Source organism: Dysidea avara, chromosome 9, assembly GCF_963678975.1.
Source record: "Dysidea avara chromosome 9, odDysAvar1.4, whole genome shotgun sequence".
NCBI classification, from domain to species: domain Eukaryota; kingdom Metazoa; phylum Porifera; class Demospongiae; order Dictyoceratida; family Dysideidae; genus Dysidea; species Dysidea avara.
Genome location: NC_089280.1, coordinates 17,241,190 through 17,262,015, shown reverse-complemented (window position 1 = coordinate 17,262,015; position 20,826 = coordinate 17,241,190). Strand labels below are relative to the sequence as shown.

Here is a 20,826-nt window from a genome sequence, read left to right as displayed (position 1 = left end):
AGTGTCACAAGCTCTTCAGTATTAACAGCTTCAAAGTTATCTTACCAGATACATTGGAGCTTCTCCTTCCTTCCAAGATGTTTGCAGCTTCAACAATAAGTAACAAATTGCCTTCATCTCTAGATCTACTGCCTCGACCGAGGCCTCGACTATTGTTCATGTCTAGTTTATCAGTTCACTTCGGCTAATAGCTAATTATTAAAATTCCGTTGATAGTGCAACTTCTGATAGAATTATCGAAGTGATTGAGACGACGATCCTAATGTAGACTCACCACAGCCTCGAGCCACAGCCTACAGATACACAGCTGCTGCTGTAGCATTGGCATGTGGACGTGACCTCATAATTTCGGGCGTGGGCAACGAAACCATGCCACAGTTCAGTGGCGATTCTTTGAAAAACCAGTCAGCTAATTTTGTAGTTCATAATATTTGGGAGCGAGTACCAAGTGGAGTTCTTCTTGTAGCCCGATTTGGCTGCCTGCAAAAATAAACTAGTTTTACTATTATTTGGGTGGTGCCTGCAAGAGTTCTTAAGTAGCTATTAATAAGTATCTAACTGTATGATACATTCATGCTAGCTAACACCTGCTGTTCTGGAAAGGATAAAGGCTCATCAACACTGGTCAGCACTAATCAACAGCCCTCTATAACCAGTAGAGTTAATTTGATCAAAACTGAGATAACTTGACACTCTGGACAAGGAAACAACAGTGGCAGTGAGTCCCATCCTGCGCAGTAGCTTCATGCACTTGTTCTTCAGATTTCCCGACCCAATTTCAAATGCAAATGAAAGGAAATTAACTAGCTTTAATCCTGGGCCGGCATCGAACCTGGAAACTTTTGATTACCAGGAAGGTTAAGACTTCCCTACCACTTTGTCATCAAGCTAGCACCCACAGTGTCCCTAGTTTTAGTAAGTCATATATACTTCATCAATACAGTGAGAAACAAACTATGCCTGCTGGGTGGGGTTTCATGAGGCCAAACGCCTGATAATTTGTGACTGTGTGTGACCATATGCACATTAATGACTCTGTGTATGTGTGTGTGTGTGTGTGTGTGTGTGTGTGTGTGTGTGTGTGTGTGTGTGTGTGTGTGTGTGTATGTGTGTGTGTGTCCAAGAGGTGTAGTGTACCCTATAATTCAGCTGGTTGTGTGTATATATATATATATATATATACCATAAATGGTGAAAGTTTGGCAAATCAGCATGCGAAGCAGGTTGGCGGACAAAAGTTTGGCAAATTCACGCACAGCTAATATGGAACTATGTACTGAATAGCTGATTGGCAAATAAAGTTTGACGAATTTCCTCGATTTGCCAAATTTGCCAAACTTTAGTCACTCCAAACTTTCGTCGTTTACGGGTATAGAACTGGTGGGGTCACATCCAAATTGCTGTAGTGGCTGTATACCACAGTGTGTCACATTGCTAGAATCATGTATATAACTTTTTTTCATTTGTATAGTAGTCACTGCCTGTACACAAAGCTACTCTTGATGGTATCATATGTATAGCTATGGGAGCCATGTATATGTATATGATATGTAACTTTGCTAGAATTGTAGCAAGAACATTAATGTACCCAAAGAGGAAAACTCAGTGTCAGAGTCACACACCATGGTCATGCGGGGGTACAATTTCAGCCCTTACATACAGTACCTCCAATATGTATAAGCCACTGGAAACTCACTGTAGTTAGTAGCTAGAGGTCTCCAAAACAACCAGTTGGCTTGTCACTACTACTACTACTACTACTACTACTACTAATAATAATAATAATAATAATAATAAATGGACAATGTTCACAAAACTAAAAAATTCTCTGTTCTTCAAGCTGTGTGCTTGTTAATTATTATTTTATATAAACAGTTTTTCCACTAGTAGTATGTCAATGGTGGGCTGTTGTCTATGTGTCTATGTGTGTAGATCACATTAAGTATAACATCTGAGTCACCATGGATGTGAACATGCCACCCTGGAATTTGTTAATTGAGTTGGTTACATCCCGTTAATAATGAACTGGTGGGTGACAAGTAATCAGTAATACAAATACAAAGAGGGCGACTAACCCACTTACTATGCAGGATACAGAGCTGTGATTATTACTCAATGTGAGAATATACTAGTGCCAAGAGGTGCCTAAGGGGGTGTTATGGAAAAGACCCAGCCAGCTTTTCAGAAGTAGAAGGACTCAGAGCATGTTTAGTTTAGTATCATACTGTACTTTATAGTTAGTACAAATAGTTATTAGCTTTTATAAGTTTATAAGAGAAATGTTAGAACAGCAATAACATGATAGAAATACAGGTATGTATATATATGTGTGTGTGTGTGTGTGTGTGCGTGCGTGCGTGCGTGGGTGTGTGTGTGTGACTACACTACTAAAACATGACACAAACAACATGTGACTTGTTTGGACGTCTGTATTACCCCGAAACACTAGACTTCAAATCACTATTTACGAAAAAGTTGGAGGAAATAGTCACATAACATGTACAAATATGGTGGTGAGCACATCTAGTCTATAACTGACCACAATTCCTCATATCAATTACACCACTCTAATGAATATTGTAGTGGCTCTGTTGGGGAAATGACCTGCTTCTTGTGGTACTCAACATTCTACTTCCATATCTACCAAGGCCAATGGAACTAGTAGATACATGGTAATTATAAGCTAATCTAGATCATGGAGTAAACATAATACAAACTGACAAGCACAACAGCCCACATGTATGCAACAGTTCTGACAACTATAAATAATTTGAAGAAAATGTGTTAACTACACTATACAGGCTTTTGGTAGCCTTCTTTGTAGGCCACCTATTGATGTGTTACCCCCTCAGACGTAAGGGCTTTACAGGGAGAATTGATACGAAACTGTTTCCCCACTATGAGGCATTTGACGATTGTTCATTAAGTGCCCGAGTATTTTTGTTTGTTTGTTGTAACTTTCTATGCTATGTCAAATCTCAAATCCCTGTGTTTCAACTGGTGGGGATTTGACAAAATAGGTATGCCCTACTATGGGGCATTTGCCATTCAGCTGTGTCAAATCCCCACTATAGCCCCATATATGCCTGAGGGGTGGTGGTGGGGCAATGCATTGATAGGCCCCTAAGGAATCAATAAAACTATCACTAAGTTAATCATCTACCTGTTAGGGTATATAATCAAAATTGGCAAAGCAACTCAATGTCAGGAAGATGTGAAACAGATACTAACAAACTACGTCCAGGATATTGAGTTCAAAATAGTATTTATCCCTTAGCAACTTACTCTGAGACGATAGTATAATCTTAAGTAGCACTGTGTCTTTCATGTAGCTATATTTGACACAATTTCATGAAAGTTTACCTAGGCTGAAATTTTAATACATGCTTCCATTTCAGAAATCCTCATTTTAATGGGATACTTGATTTATTTTGCCATTGTGGGGTCCTTCAGATCACTACTCATAGTCTTATTTCTTATGATGCTGTAGCCATTACCTGCTGCATAAAGTAACCAATAATATACTCATCTAGTAAAAAGCAATTGGTAATCAAAATAATATATATAAAGTGTTCTACATAAATATAAACCTTTACAAGATTATCAAAAAGTTGCCTTTGACTTGGGTAATACACAGGATTGTTTCCTCTTGTCAACATTTCCTGTAGTTTTCACAACACTACATTTAACAGCTGAACAGTAACTTTCTGACCCAACTTCTTTCCTTACATGTCCATTGACTCCATTCAATAACTGTAAGTGTTGTTTTTCATATAAACTATTAGTTCCATTCACTTGATTTCCAGTAACAGTGGAATATAAACTGTTTAGATTGGGCCAGACAAATGGTGGCAGCCATATGGAGTTTGTAAATGTTTGTAGTTGAGCCAGTTGAATGGACTGAGCTTGCAATGTGGCCAATTGTGTACAGCAGAGATGAGAAGTTAATAATGGATTTGCAGAAAGCGACGGCTGACTACCATCAGTGGTAACATATTTTAAACAAGGAGACATATTAACAATAACATAAGGTACTGAATGGTACAACCTGTATGACATTGCAAAAAGCATGTCAACTAACATTGAGAATACTAGTACATAATTTTTACCTGTGCTGGTCATATTATTCTTATCCTCATATTCTTCTTGTTCAACATATTGCCCACTAGAATCATCTTCTGTAACATCTATCACAGAGTCACACTCCATTGATTGTTGTAGAGAAGTTTCATCATCTTCATAACTATTATCACTGTTGCCTTTTTCTTTGTCTTCAGGAAAATCCCTACATTGGCATGTCATAACCATTATTTTGTCAATGCCAAAGTATGTTGTAACTAGTGCAATAAAAATTATTAATTTAAAAATGAAGTAGGATTCCAGTGACAAAAAGTAGTGAAACAAGAGATGATGGTAGCTACGAGGGAAGATGCCTAGCTACTTGGCATTGTAGCAATGTGGGAAAATCCCTACTTGGCATTACTAGTTTGTTAACTTTTGTTTGAGCATCAAAATGAAATACAGGTATGGCTGTGACTGCTGTATTAGAGTATCTCAATCTCACCACTCAGTTATGCAGTAGATCAAGCTAATGGGCGTGGCACAATGCCTTGTTCCTATGAAGCTAAATCATTGTCTGGCACATTCTGATCGTTGATGGGGATGTGGCAATTGTTTTAAAAGTGCAGCTTAACTGCTACAGTCCATTAAGCACCTCAAATAGTTTTGTGGCATCTAAATATGTTCCTTTAAGGAAAGTGTTGATAGGGAAAATTAACGCCTTGGTATGGTTTCCATGAAGAAGAAAACAACCATTTAATTGAAGATAAAATGAATAGCAAAGTGTAGAAGGCAGACATTCGACTATATTTTTATCAATCAAAAATTTTGCTCCCGGTCACAGATGGTTCTACTAGACTATATATTGGTAGTGACTACCCATTGATAGCTTGGAAAAACAGCTGATTGTAGACTGATGATACAATGCCTTGTGTAGTACTTAATCCTTATACTTTCACTCTTGCAATGCCCAAACTGGTTTCATCTTTTGAGCCAGTCTTTGTGCTTGCATGTGATCATGACCAAGGCTCTCACATATCAAGACACATAGTAGTGTGTCGTGTGGCCAAGAAAGCCGGTGTATCACACCGTGTTAAGACACACAATAGTATGTCGTGCAACCAAGAAAGCCGGCGCACCACACCGTGAGTATATTGATAGGAAGAAAGAAAACAGTTTTTTCACGCATGCATATATAGCTCCATGGCCCCATCTCCAAAGCACACCATTTTTGCATTATAGCTGTCCCCCAGGTAGGGTAAGCCACACAGCAAGTTCGATAAAATTTGCAACAGCCATTTGTGAGTTATGGACATTCAAAGTTTCATTTTAATTTCTTCATTTTCTTCTTATGCCGTACGGGGGCTACGGGGGCTTCAATTTATTTTTGCAGTTTGCAAAAATTGCTATAAAACACAAACATGTACCTTGATTGCCTTGATCTTTGGCACAAACGAAGAGTGTGTAATGGTGGATTCATGTACCAAGTTTGCTGTCAATCTGAGCAATATCCAAGGAGTTATGAGCATTTATTCACGTAAAAAAATCAAACTTCTGTCATGGCTACAGGGTAACCCCAAGTATAGGAATAACTTTAAAATTGGTGTGTAGATAGGCTGATCATTGTAGCAGTGCCTTTTGATAGTTTGAATAGCAATAGTTACAGTGACAAAGTTATAAAGCAAAAACCAAACAAATGTAAAATCGCAGGGTTGAGATACTCTAATAGAGCAGTCACCACGGAGTAAAAAAAGGCGTACAAAAATGTTGAAAAACTTACCAGAGTTCAAACCAGGAATCTTTATACCTAAAACTTGCATCCTTAACCACTGAACCACTGCTAGATCTACCAATAGAAGTACTAGATTGTTCTAGAACATTCTATGTATGTTCTATTAGAAGTCCTCAAAAAAAATGTGCACTCTATTAGAGTATTACAATAATATTATCAAATATTGAATTAAATCATGCAATGAAAAAAGTCTGTCTTCAATAATCATCATTGTTTCTGAATAGAAATGTGAGTAAAAACAAACCTCAAAGTCAGCCATAGGCTGGTTTTGGGGCCTTATAAAGTACAGAAAGAAGTGAAATCCACACAAAAACAGCAAAGCTGTGAAAAAATGGTGCGGCCTTAAAAAGCCTGGGTGAAAAAAGTTGTGAAATCAAAGATGGTGGCCAAGAAATGGCTGCATGATGTTAATGCTAAAAATTTTTAATAATGGCTGTGTGCATTGTTAAAACTTCAAAAGGGAATAGGGATTGCTGACATAAGCCATGAAATAAAACAAAAATATGCATTGCATGGTTGTAGCTACAATAAAGACCATCATAGAAAACGTACTACATTGTGCAGTTTTGATAGATTTATAAAGTCAGTCTCAACTCTCCTGGCCATCTCTTGAGACAAGTCATAAAATATCCAAACAACAAATTTTATCATTGAAACCATGATCAATAATGAGAAGACGTTACACTATAGGTATACCACAAAATCAGCCAAGCTATGAAAAAATGGTGCGGCCTTGAAAAGCCTGGTGAAAAAGTTGCAAAATCAAAGGTGGCGGCCAAGAAATGGCTGCAATGATGTTAATGCTGATAAATTTTAAATTCCACCATTTAGTCAATGTGTATCATGTTGTCACCTCGTTAACTGTGTAATTATGGAGCATGTTATTTGATAGTTTCCTTGAAATTCTAATCAAGTGGGTGTAGTTACATACTAACCAAATGACATGTCTTACTTGTTTGTGGTGTTTGTTAGAAAGTTTACTAATTGTACAGTTGCCCACTTTGTGATTGCATTACTGATTACTTGTCACCCACTAGTCCATTACTGTATATTTTGAGGGGCAAATTTTTTGAGGTTGAGCGATGTTGTCTAATTTAAATTTTTCGTGTATTTGCAAACAATCCCAAAATGTATTAGACTATATGGAGGTTTAAATATTTCAAGGGTAAAATTATTGGTGGTAACCTCCAAAACTGTGAATTCAGCAAACAATTTCCCCCTCGAAATATTTAGGCATACAGTATTAACGGGATGTGACCAACTTAATTAGTAAATTCCATTGTGGCATACAAAAGTCCCAGAGACCACTAGTGGCTTGATCTCACAGCACCATAAAGTTTAGGCATGTGCTGCCATATGAGCCTAAAAGGCACAAACCTGTACAAGTTACTTCCCTAAAGGTAAGGAAAAATATACCCTAGTCGAGGTCAAGGTCTAGCTCAACACCCCAGATACTAGCCAAGCACCACACTCACTGGTGAAACCCACAAATGCTAGTCAGCTATACAGATGCAGAGACCTTGGAAGTAGATCCTAGAAGATACTGGTCTCATCATCAAGTAGATGAGACCTTGGAAGTACATTTTTATCTGTGACATAAGCCAGTACCCTGCTATGGCACCACCTTCTGTTAACATAAACTAGGTTATTCATTTTTATTATTGCCACAAATTATTTTACCAAGAATATGACTGGGATAGACAGTAGTGGGCTAAACAACTACCAGGAAGTACCATGACATCTAATGGACACAAATGACCTGATACCAAGAATTCTAAAAGATGAATACAACATCAACTTTTTAATGCATACCATGTCCTGACTTTCAACATGCTAACTTGTGGGAAACACATTATATTCATTGCAATCTTCCATGTTATAGAACTATCTATATAGTAGGAGCCCAGTAGCCCATAAGAAGCCCAGTAGCCCATAAGAAGCCCAGTAGCCCATATGTTGTGCCTTGTAGCACTTGTGGGTTCCTGCTATATTGTAAAGGAAGTTATTATTAACCATTTTCACTTTAGAAGCCTTTGCTAGAGATTTTTTGTTTTGTATTGTTATAATGGGATATGTATAATGGGCTTCACCTTAATCTCATACAGTGTTCAGTGTACATGTGTTCTAGCTCCTGCATGTATACAATCCTGGACATAACCCAAAGACAAGGGCTTTTACAAAGCAGTCTGTATGAACTACAATTTAGCATAACTTTGTATGGTGTTGCACCATCATCAAGTGTAAAAATTGAGCTGATCTATGTAGCAGACATGATATTGATGTGGTGTGACTGTCTCTGAGAAAGACCTTTACCACACCAATACAATACCCATTGGTTATTACAGCTAACCTTCACTAATTTGCAATACCAAAGAGCTATATACACTGCAACACCTGATGCAATTCAGGTTTTATGAGATGAGGTCCACATTGCAAAGAATACAACAGTGAAGAACATGTAAAATACAGTAAAGTTTAATTGCATCATGATATTCTCAATGGTATTCATTTGTGTTACTACAAATTGCTACCAAGAATATAGACTAAATTAACCATAGCAAGAATTATACTTAGTTGACACCAATAACTTAATACCAAGAATTTTAGGTTACAGGCTAGGTTATCAAATGAATACTATTATTATATTTCAGCTCATTGAGATTTTTTCAGTATAAAAATTTGTCATGTCTATGGACTGGTGTCCAATGATAATACATCAAGACTTTTACTGCAAGTAACTTACTTATAAAGCATATTCTACTCTTTAATTCAATACACTGGACAATCTTAGCATCATGTACTGTTAGTTTATCAACTTGAGTAGTATAATGCAATGAGATACTGCAACTACTCTAATAAAGCGTACATTAAAATACAGCTCTGGTTTTCTGGTAGAAAATCAAATATGTTGATTGCCCAGAGTTGCAGATGTAGATGCTAATGTTGCTAAACTATAAGAACATTGAATTATTGATGAATGTATTGTGGGAAGTCCAATTTTCTACCAATACATGCTTCTGCTTTCAAATCATCCTATTTTTGGTTTAAGAGTAAATGATTGCAAGTATGTTCCAAAAACTGACCAACTGCAGTCAGTTAAATTTCTATTATTTTCTTCATGTGAATATCACGTATTAGTTGAGATGGAAGCTTTTGTGTTATTATATTATTGGAATTGTATCCACACATTCCATCATTAGATATGTGGCTACACGTCATGTATGTGTGTAGGGAATCCACCCCAAAAACACCTTCGCTGTAAAAAAGGTGCGCCCAAGAAACTACAAGTACCTGGAACCCAATGTAAAAAAACAAAAAGAAAAAACAGCTCAGCTGAAGTGAAAAGTAACTGGTAACTTAAAAAGCTGATATCTGAAGCGGCCAAGAATACAATTACTAAAGTTTAATCCATGCAAGAACACCTTGGCTATAATACAGGTGTGTACATGAAAGTAACTGGCGACTGAAATGGCTGATATCTGAAGCGGCCAAGAATGAATGGTCATATACAACTAATTCAAAAATTTAACACTGAACCTTTATAATTTGGCTGTGTTCTATATTCACTCTTGCTGCATCGTAAAGTAATTTCTTTTAACTCTAATTGGCTGGTAATTTGGCTGCCTTTTTTTGCTCTATTATACTGACTATTAAAAAAGGCGGCCAAATTACCAGCCAATTAGAGTTAAAAGAAATTACTTTAAGATGCAGCAAGAGTGAATATAGAACACAGCTGAATTATAAAGGTTCAGTGTTAAATTTTTGAATTAGTTGTATATGACCATTCATTCTTGGCCGCTTCAGATATCAGCCATTTCAGTCGCCAGTTACTTTCATGTACACACCTGTATTATAGCCAAGGTGTTCTTGCATGGATTAAACTTTAGTAATTGTATTCTTGGCCGCTTCAGATATCAGCTTTTTAAGTTACCAGTTACTTTTCACTTCAGCTGAGCTGTTTTTTCTTTTTACATTGGGTTCCAGGTACTTGTAGTTTCTTGGGCGCGCCTTTTTTACAGCGAAGGTGTTTTTGGGGTGGATATCACTCATTTTTGTCAGTGATAGAGTCTACATTTGGTTTAAAAAGTAATTTTTTTTGGAAATGAGCAATTAACATTAATGCAGAATATGTGACCGGATTTCATATAACAGGCTTCCACACACAAAATCAAACTTACGATTTTACCAGAAATGGATTGCTGGTCTAATACACTATCATATTTCACACTGTACTTCCTTCAGCACTGGCAAGTCTGGTTTCTGTAGCAGCTTTCTTCCGACCCTGTCAAAGCCACGAGTGTGAGATTGGCACCATTAAATGGTCATGGTTTTGTGATAATGGTGTGTAGTGAGCTGGGACTTCACAGAGAGCTCGCCAATAGTGTTCTCAGTCAATTTGGAGTAATTTGAGGGCCATGGAGGGCCATGGAGAGCCCAAACTTGGCCTCTGGATTCCAATCGTCTTCTTACTTCATTTTATACCCGTATATTAAGACCACCGTCCACCCCCACCCTCCCACCCTCTTACTACCACCTGTGATATTATTACCCACTCGAAAAAAGCTGCTCAAAACAGGGCAAATTTTGGGCATCAGAAATGTATACACCCACTCAGTGATAGCTAGTGAACAGATGAATAATTGGTGCAAATTTTGTTCGCACAGCTGTAGGCACTGGGAAGTTATTACACAATGATTCCTTAAAATCGCCATATCTCCTAACAAAGCTTTGTGCGTCGAAGCCTTGTTTTATCAAATTCAGTCACATATTATCTTGGAGAGTCAGTAAAATCCAAACATAATAATGATTGTTTCATAACACCGTAAATTCGGAAGTATGAATTTACGGTGTAGTATGACTGTTCTATTAGAGTAAATCTATCTTTACTGCCTGCATGTGACGAATATATCTCATATCTGTGCATGTTAAATGCTTCAGACACCTAATTAAACTTGCAAGTGCCTAACTAGTTCACAGTTGCTACACAGCTTTGTAATTGTTATCATCATAATCATTTATCATGTTATAACCATTTTTTAATATTTTGGTCACAACTTCAGGATTAGAGCAGCAGAGAAAGGAATAGAGGACTCAACCATCAAGACTTGTATATGGGAGATGGAACAGTATTGCGATGGACAATGCCAGTACTAACCCCTCAAGGGTGTTGCAGTACAGTATAGATGCAAGACCAGAACCTCGATCGTCACCTTTGACTGTGGTCACAACTTCAGGATTGGAGCAGCAGAGAAAGGAATGGAGGACTCAATCATCAAGACTCGGGGAGATGGAATAGTATTGCCATGGACAATGCCAGCACTAACCCCTCAAGGATGTCACAGTGCAGTATCGATACAACCACTCCAACCAGTGCATAAGACCAGAGCCTTGATCATCACCTTTTGACTGAAATTTTTATACTTGAAGCAATTAAAACAAAAAAAGTTGTAGTACTTATACTTTCCTGAGGGAGCATGCCCCCAGAGTCCCAGACTCCCTTGTCTGTTCAGCAGAATAATAGGATTGAGCCTTATTACCACTTTCACCTTTATTCTTGGCCCGGATGTACATATCAGCAACATAATACAGTAGTTGTAGATAATGCTAGTTAATGCCCCTAGCTATTGGTAGAGCTATAGGGGTGGAATTTTTCCCTACTATCACATTATCACAGTAGTTCTTCTCGCAGTTCTTTGCCTGGCCATCATCAACTGCTGTAAAAACATTAGTCTCATCCCCCAGACCCTTCCTCAAGCATGCTTATCACACAAAAATAACTTAGTTTAGCAGTGCACAAACAATTATTGACAGCTTATACTATAGTAAAGTACACTTACCGCATTGTTGAACCATGTATACCACCAGAATCCACCGGATTGACAACTAACACGTGATCTATTTAGGGGAAATCTCGTGGAAAGTCCCTAATTACCTTAAGCGGACACTCGTGATACGTGGTTTTAAATTGAATGGTTTAAGAATGTAACTGGATGGTGAGGCGTACTTTAATCGGCTCGACTTTAATGAGAAACTCGAGCCCCTCGTGAGAAACTACATCGCTAGAGCAACGCTTGAAGAAGTAAGAGTCAAGAATACTGAGGTACTCTGACATATGCCGGTCTTGAATGCTAACGAAACGAGGAGTGAAGTTTGTGCAACGTGTCATATCGCCACACACTGATTCACCGTGTTTGTGCGATAGGATTTTTGACCTGTCCACAAGATGTTGAAAGGAAATTCATTCCACCACATGTTGAAAGGAAATTCATTCCAACTTATGAAGTTATTGATATGCTCATCGAGACTAATTGTTGGGGTCCATGGGGACATCGATGATCATTTACCAGTCAGCTGTAAGTAATGTCACAACAGAAGGAAAGGAACCATTTCCATACCCCTATGGCATACTGATTTTCCAGGTCAGTTTAGCTATGTACACTCAACCACAGAAATGTAGAACTTTGGTTGCAGGTGGAAAATAAACACCTTTTTACTCAGTTACAAGAGATTCACCCAGTTGGGATAAAATGTTGAAGTGAATGTCATTAGTACTAACTTGTTCATCAGGTATTGAACAATTCCAAGTGTCCAGATTATGCAGTTGTCCTCATGTTCAAGTTTACATGTTTAGGCAAGTTCCACAACGTCCTATAATCTATTACTATATCAGTGTGGAATAATGCTTATATGATATTTTTCATATTCCAGGCTTTAGGTGTAACACCTGCTTGTTGGTTTTTGCAGGCCATCTGGTCATACTGGTTTATCCACTAGCAGTTGAATGTGATCATGGTACATATGTAAGTTGAGACCATGCAAGAACAAAGATACAGGTGTCATGAATTTCAGGTCAGTTACCGTTCAGAGGAATTGTATTATTGCAATTGTTCTTTTTGTAGTTATCAATTATCACTGACCAGTTTGTGATAGCGTACTTTTGTTTGACTAATGACCTAATGTTCTAGTTTACATGCTTACCCAACAGTTATGTTACTCACTTAACCTGCATATGGGATATATATATTTTTAGTTCATTTTGATTATCCATCCTTTATTGGTACAGCCTGGCATATTGATTTTTTGCACATTCTCTTTTTAATTCAGTGCCTGCTGGATTGTTTCGTCAGATATCGAAACAGGTGTCTTTGGTGTTGCGACCGATGTTCCAGGTCAGTTTGCATGTGTGTTTAATTTAAGGTTGACTTCAGTGCCTGCTTATTCTTTTACAGGTCTCGGTATCGAGTGTCATGAATTTCAGGTCAGTTGACGTACAGAAGAATTGTATTATTGCAATTGTTGTTTTTGTAGTTATCAATTATCACTGCGTACTAGTGATGTGAATTTGCAGGTCAGTCTACTCAGATGTATTGGGCATAGTGTTGATGGGTTCAAACAAATATCCGTGTAGACTGTAGTGGCATCAAGTGTGTTAATTTCCAGGTCAGTTTACATGTTGTGATGTTAGTGATTTTTTCCTAGTACCCAGATATTAAGTGTATTATATTTAATGCCCACCTGTTATGTTTTTAAATTATGGTATATCAGTGTAGACAGTGCAACAGTAAGCCTTCTGTGTTGTAGTAACTATTTGTTTCATAATTATGCTGTTGTCCCGGAATGGCACAATTTTTGGGCAACCAGTGTGAAGTCCAGTGGTACAAACATTGTATTATGACCAAGTTGTGATAGCGTACTTTTGTTTGACTAATGTCCTAATGTTCAGGTTTGACATGCTTACCCAACAGTTATGTTATTCATTCACTTAGCCTGGGATATAATTTTTGTTCATTTTGATTATACAAGCTATTATTAATACAGCCCGGCATATTGATTTTTTGTACATTCTCTTTTAATTCAGTGCCTGCTGGATTGTGTCATCAGATATCGAAACAAGTGTTTTTGGTGTTGCGACCGATGTTCCAGGTCAGTTGCATGAGTGTTTAATTTAAGGTTAACTTCAGTACCTGCTTATTCTTTTACAGGTCTCAGTATCGTCATGCTGACATACAAGAAATCATCGCTATTGTTGGAACTATTTTTAGTCAAGTCTTGATGTGATGTTGATTAACGTTGTTACATGTTGTTGTATGTTTACCATATGGCAAGAAATTTTCATGACCATCATGAAATTTGAATATTGTGTAAGTTGTGTGGAACAACCCCAACTCATACATGGTCACTGGCAAACCACGAACCACATTCGAGCCACAACACCACGTACCACATCCGAGCAATCCATTACAAAATTTTGTTGCACCATTTGTGTGTGCATAATACTTAATGAAAGCCACAACACAAGCTACATGGTACACACTACATAGAGGTGGTAACCTCTAAAGCCTTGTTACCTTTTGTATTCACCTTACCGGCCTTTGTGGTTAATCTATTAAAATTACATGTAAATAGAGAATTGAAGAGTATGCTTAAAGCACCTTCGCTAGTGATTTTGTTCTTCACACCATAAGACAACTGGCGATTTATAAACGCTCGCATGGGGTGTGGCACTAAATCGAATTTAAAAGATTTCTGCTTAAAACGCCATCCCTAGGGAACTTACGGTTCAGCACGCTGTCACAACTTGTTTATCAGGCATTAGAGTTTGTGTCCACGTCGTGTCTTTAAAAGTTATTGTAGGGAATAGAGGTTTGATTGAAGAAAATACACGTATAGGCAAACCAGGATTGGATAATGTCAGTGCTAGATGGACTATACAAACACGGCTATGTTGACTGGTATAACGTGACAGTAGTTGTAACATAAAGTAGAGAAATAAAGTGAAATACGCCTATTTTTTATTTTGCGATGGTTACTTTTTTATTTTAGCGAGGTCGCAAGAAAACTATGATGATGACTCCTAAAGATTTTTTTATCACGTAACGCAATACAAATCTATTGAGAGATATTGCGTAATCTAGGACTAATATTGCAAAACCGGCCTTACACGTAAATAACTCACAGTAGTAGCCGCGCGTCTTTTAATTGGGCGTGCGCTTTGTAGTTTCTTGGCCGCGCGACTCACTACCGTGAGTCTTGATATATGATAGACACTACTGACCATTTTTGCCTGCCAGTTAGCTTTAGTCACTCCCAAGATATACACAGTCAAAATTTCGTTCATAGGTTCACTTTTCACACACTTTGCAAAAATTGCTATAATGAAAAAACCCTTTACTCAATTACCTTGAAATTTGGAACACTTAAAGAGCATGTAAAGGTGAACTCACATACCCAATAAATAGTGTTATCAGGTAAAAAGTCAACAACCAGTATTGTCATGGCTACAGGATAAACTGCTTATGAGAATGGTCTACTATGCTAGTTTGGTTGGCTTTTGCTTGTTACTCCAATTCCTTTCAAACCACCAAAAGCCATTCCTATGATGGGTAATCTATGCAAAATTATGGGGTTACCTATGGATACACTAATACTGAATTCATCATATAAAGTATTGACACTCCTTACCATGTCCACATACATGTGTTTCGGTTTATGGTCGCATGTGACTGATAATTATTACATCTATATTTTCTCGATGTTTCTATGAAGCAAAGCCATCAGACGACACAATAAAAAGAAATGGGAAAGTTGTCCAGGGTTCAAACCAGGCACCCAAACCTTTAGCTACTGAGCCAAAGCCATCAGTTGTTCACTTCCTTAATTTCAACCTTATATGTCAAAGTTTTAGTTTAAATCTACAGTATCGCTCAAATGTAATATCATCTCGTGAGAGTGCAAACGATAAAACAACTCACCGATTAAAGGATATGATACTTGTTTTGCTTGCGAGTATTTCATTTTGGATGAATACTCATGAGTGAATCGGGTGCCATGCCCTTTAATTAGTGAGTTTTTAATTGCTCACACTCTTGCAAGATGACGTTACATTTGAGCATTACCATACCTACTACGTTACACAATTAAAAGTTATTAACCAAATAGTTATACCAAGAGTTAGGTTATACCAATGGAAATTTTGGAGCCCATGTGTACTGGAATTCCAAAAAAAAAATCCTATGCTCTATTAAAGGGTAAGAAAATCACTTTAAAATGGTGTAATGCAATATATCTAGTAACTTTTTATTAATATTTATTACTCAAAGGAAAAGTCTTATAAAAACCAATCTTGTAATAATCACAGAGGTAGTTACATAAATTATCTAATTTGTTTCCATATCAGGTATACGTAATAATTGCTATTAAATAAAGAACAGTTAAAGTTACCCCATGATGTTATATTGTGACTAAAATGTGAATAAATACAAGTCCTAAAGCCGATGTATGGCCAGCTTTGTAGTATAAAAGAAGTAAAAAAATATATCCAAGCTGTGAAAAAGGTGTGGCCTTCAAAACCAAACCTTTGGTGTGAAATCAAAGGTGAAGAAAACATGGGTTGATGCTAATTGCAGCCATGCACCTTTGATTTTGCAATATTTAATCCAGGGTTTTTGAAGGCTGGTTTTCACAGCTTGATGAGAAAATGTGAATCTAGTTCACACGCATTGTAATAATTTTAAATTATAGGGTACCATCATTGTTGATGTAAGCCTACATGGGTGAGTGATGCAATGAAGAATTTATGAACACTAATACCAATGTTTAGCTAGAACACCTCCGCGATAGTTTCAGTAATAAGTCATGTGACCACAGTGCTATATACGCAAACCACAGTGCTATATTGGTGACCGCAGTGCTGAGAACCATGGAGCTAAATACCTCATGACCACCCATAAAACACAATGCAAGGTTAAGGGAGTTATAATGTGGGCTCACAATGTAACATTATTTTAAGCAAGAGTATATGATAAGAGAGAGTGTCTAACTTCACAAGTCTTTCTAGTAAATTCATGCTTATGATTAAGTGCTGATTGAGTGAGTTAATACTTCAGGAGGTGGCGACTTTGAGTAGCCCTTTGAAAGTTAGTCTATGCAAGCCAAAGCATATTAACACCCTTCCTGTAAATTCAAGGGAAGCCTGTGGACCTGTGGCTCTCATTTTTGATGAACCATATATACTGGAGTTAGACACTCTCTTTTATTATTTACTCTTGCTTTAAGGTCATATACTTATATACTGTGAATGATCTAGCTTATATTGTTGCTTGCATATTGTTTAAATCTAAAATTTTACATGTACGTAGCTGCTTCTTTATACAATATGTATGTTCTTGTTCCTTTTTGTTATCCATAGAATCATGGAAATTGAATATACCACATTTTGATATAAATCTGTCAGCAGCTGCCCCCAAAGACCCAAGATTTACTGCTATAATTTGAAACTCCTTTTGAAAAATCCTCGCAATGCAATACATTGAATTAATGCTAAAGAAAGTCTGAAAAGCAGTTGTGAACATACAAGACACATAACTTTTGCACCATACTGTGGTACATTGTGTGATTAGTTAAAGCGCGATAACCATGAACACCCTGAAACCAATTGTGATTCTTCATTTATAAATTAGATAGAAAAAGAAGTTCCTTTTTTGTTGGAAGGATAATAGCAAATTATTCAGTAACTACACACACACATGCGTGCATGCGCACGCACACACACGCACACACGCGCATGCACACACATCCTTATTTGATTATGTTTCCGTTCATGGTTACTCATTGTTCAATCAAAGTGGCATGTACAGGTCGTAACGCAGACCAGTGCAGCATTTTTTATTAATCAGCAGATGTTTTGAAGGATATGCAGCCCAGACAAGTGTATCATATGGAGCAAGGTTGGTGCACGTCAACAGTGGTATATTATTACACAATTCTGTTGGATGGTTGAAATAACATTAATAGTTGGAAATGATAGCCAGCTACTATAACATGATTGTGTAACTCACAGGCTATGCATAGAGAATGTAGTGTTTTCAAATTGATGGTCAGCCCTCTTACAACAGTAAATACATAAACACATAATGCTTAATGTGCTAATAAGTTCAACAAATGATGATTTACAATGATCAACCACAACAAAGGATGTAGTGCATATGGAAAGGTCAGTCAGAGTACAGTAAATCAATGAATTTATAATGATTCTCAGTATTAAGTTTGTCTAGATCTCATTAACCATATTTTTGGTTATAAATAACAACATATCTTAGAACTGTAATTACAGAATGGGGGATTTTTGCAAAACAAGACAACCCACACTGATAACAGACCTGCTTTGCTATTGACTAAGCTGCAGCCTAACACAACGGGACATTCATGATTTTCAACTGTTTAGCACTTTCAAGCTGTCATATGGCTGCAGTGCTGCCTTGAGTTAGGTGCTATGTGTATTAATTGTATTTAATACACATCTGAGGTTTCAACACAAGTGAATGTGCAGTTTCACAATAAGACTATCATGGTGAAGTTGTGGACAGCACATCATGTCCTAAAGAAGAGTGCACACACACAGATGTTCTATCATATGTTTCATGGTTTGTGGCCATTTACTTAAAGCTGTGCCAACCAGAGAAAATGAAACACACAAAACCATTAGCCACAATTTAATTGCCACAAACAAACTTCTCAACTGAGACGGTTTTAAATTAGTCATTAAGTCATTAATGTGAAGATACTTTTGTTGATGTTGGATGAAAAGTACAGGCTTACTAAAACAGCTAACACTTGTTACTAATCACACTAGTCCACTACTGATGGAATATGACCAATAAATTCCAGTATGAAGCATGCAGTGGTGACCATCAGGCCACTATACTAGTAACATTAACTGTGACAAAGCATTGCACATATTGTATATGAGTTATGATCAGTTGATAAGTTCTGCAAATCAGGAGTAATCTGTTAAATAAATGTCACTGTGTGGACTCTCCCACCGCACCACATCAGTATAGTATAAGCATTTATATGGACAGTTTACTTAAAACAAATTGCTTCTGCTATGATTGAGAACTTGTGACTGGCTTGCAATTATTTGCATGAGGCAGCGTTTATTTGCCTCTCTGTTCCTTAAAAAATATTTCAATACCATGTCTTCTTTATGCATGTAGCTAGAGTAACTCACCTAATATTGGACGGGCTCCAAAGTTGGACGCGATTACTTGAACTACAACAGGAATTTTCGAACAACTTATATGTCTTTAGATAGTTCAAGGCTGTGGGACTTTGGACACCAATTTCTCTTGGCTTTTTTGTCTGGTGGTAGCAGCCCTACAAAATCATTTCCGATTATAGAGTAACTCTCTAGAACAACTCATCTACTTTCTAAATATCTCCATTTAATAAAATTCTTTTAATCATAAATTACAAATCAAATTATGAGACATCACTGGAGTAATAATTGCACCATGAATTTAAGTGTATGAAGTATACTTTATTTATTTGTTTATTTTTATTGGTTTAACCACAAGGTAAGGTGGGTGCAGGAGGCAACAAAGCCTATAAGGGTGCCACCTACAAAAACAACAATGCAAAAATAAGGAAACACAATAGCTAAACAATACAAAAACAAATTGAATACATAAGTTAGTAATCTACTCTACATACAAGGAATAGTTAGTAGAACAAAGAAAATTATACAAAGCCATTTAAAAGTGGCACGGTGGGAGATGGACAAAATGTTGGAGTTCCACATAAAGATACAATTTACAAAAAAGGAATACCTATATTAGTTTATGGAGGATTGCTTACACAAGAGAGATAGAGAGTGTGATCTTGTTGGAGCAGTGGAGAAGGTAAAGTGATCACTAAAAGGTATGGAGATATGTTGATGGAACATATCATATACTGTCATCAGTGTCAAGTATTTTCGTTGGGTAGATAGCAATGGCCAGGACAGCTCTCCACAACATTCTTCAGAGAATTTAGACCATTGGTAGGTATGTGAACAAATCTGCTTCCACAAACCCAGTGGGCACCACAATTTTGTATTTTCTTCAGTGAAGAAATTCCGTACAACACTTGCATAATCCAATATAGTAATCCAGTATAGTAATCCAGTATAGTAATCCAGTATAGTAATCCAGTATAGTAATCCAGTATACGGTGTTTGTAAAAGTATACAGTACACATTTCCCGTAAACATATCTCAAACTACGTATACTTAATCAAGTTTCTGTATACTTAAAATTATGGTGCGATTATTACTCCAGTGTACATCTCATTTTATTTGATTTGTAATTCATGATTAAAAGGATTTGATTAAATAAACTAGGGATATTTAGAAAGTAGATGAGTTACTCTACAACTTAAAGAGATATAAAACTGCTGATTGGATGTAAGTGTGATTTGTAGACGATGGGTATCCATGAATCGACTTTTTTCTCTGATTATACGTATTAATAGACCTGTGCTTAGCACACAGACAGGTGCAACACATATTGTATGTCCACAGCTACATATAAGTGATGTATGCTAGACAAGACCTTTTACTTTTGGCCTCTATTGAAAATTCACAGGAAGTGTGTGCATACATTAACATCCGTGCTAGTTATCATAGCTATATGTATACTGATGCAGTTGACATCAGAAATTCATTTGCTATAAAATGCAATTACCCTCTGACAATCGGAAACTAGCTACCGTTCTACCTTGCCAGAGCAGCATACAATACACACAAATACACATAGCTAGCTAACATACAAAACTTAACACATGGATACAAAATAAATACATTCCGCGGGACACAAATATATATACACATACTGTAGCTACATGTAGTTACGTAGCTCTATGCATTTTAATAGTCAAATTTGTAAGTACATTCATACTCACTTGTTATGTACGTAGCAGAGCCAGTCACTGAATGCAACTGACAGTCCCACGTAGCTATACACCACTGACCGCAAAGAGAGTAGCTAAACAATGGAGGAATTTAAGGATCAAGTCCAACAAAGTGTAGCTATCTCCTGATTCTCCGATCTGAACAAATCAATCGTTGTATCCCATAGGTAGCTAACTAGACTATAAACACATACAAAAAAAGAAAGAAAGGGGAAAAAAAAAAAAGACGGATGCTATTTATTAGTGGG

The 20,826-nt window shown here is 37.0% G+C and overlaps 1 protein-coding gene and 1 long non-coding RNA gene across 11 annotated transcripts in view; one reads left to right on the top strand and one right to left on the bottom strand.

Annotated features, from left to right (window-relative positions):
• The window catches only part of LOC136266977 (uncharacterized), a 65,675-nt gene extending 51,664 nt beyond the window's left edge, over positions 1-14,011 (top strand). The window contains exons 1-8 of one of the 10 annotated variants that reach the window (XR_010706419.1): positions 10,469-12,270; positions 12,323-12,482; positions 12,596-12,700; positions 12,751-13,020; positions 13,081-13,109; positions 13,160-13,291; positions 13,710-13,774; positions 13,834-14,010. Coding sequence is in view for 2 of the 10 variants with exons in the window: in XM_066062032.1 (XP_065918104.1) it covers positions 12,956-13,109; positions 13,200-13,259 (214 nt within the window). In the remaining 8 variants the exon portion in view is untranslated. Of the gene's footprint in view, positions 1-10,460; positions 12,271-12,322; positions 13,110-13,159; positions 13,292-13,709 lie in introns of those variants that run through there. The other 9 variants (XR_010706422.1, XR_010706420.1, XR_010706421.1 and 6 more) reach the window with 9 other exon arrangements.
• Positions 3,817-20,795, bottom strand: LOC136266980 (uncharacterized). The gene is made up of 3 exons (XR_010706428.1): positions 20,570-20,795; positions 4,110-4,285; positions 3,817-4,048 (listed from the first exon to the last, which is right to left on the bottom strand). It is a non-coding gene; the product is annotated as an uncharacterized lncRNA (long non-coding RNA).
• Positions 20,796-20,826: the final 31 nt, after the last annotated feature.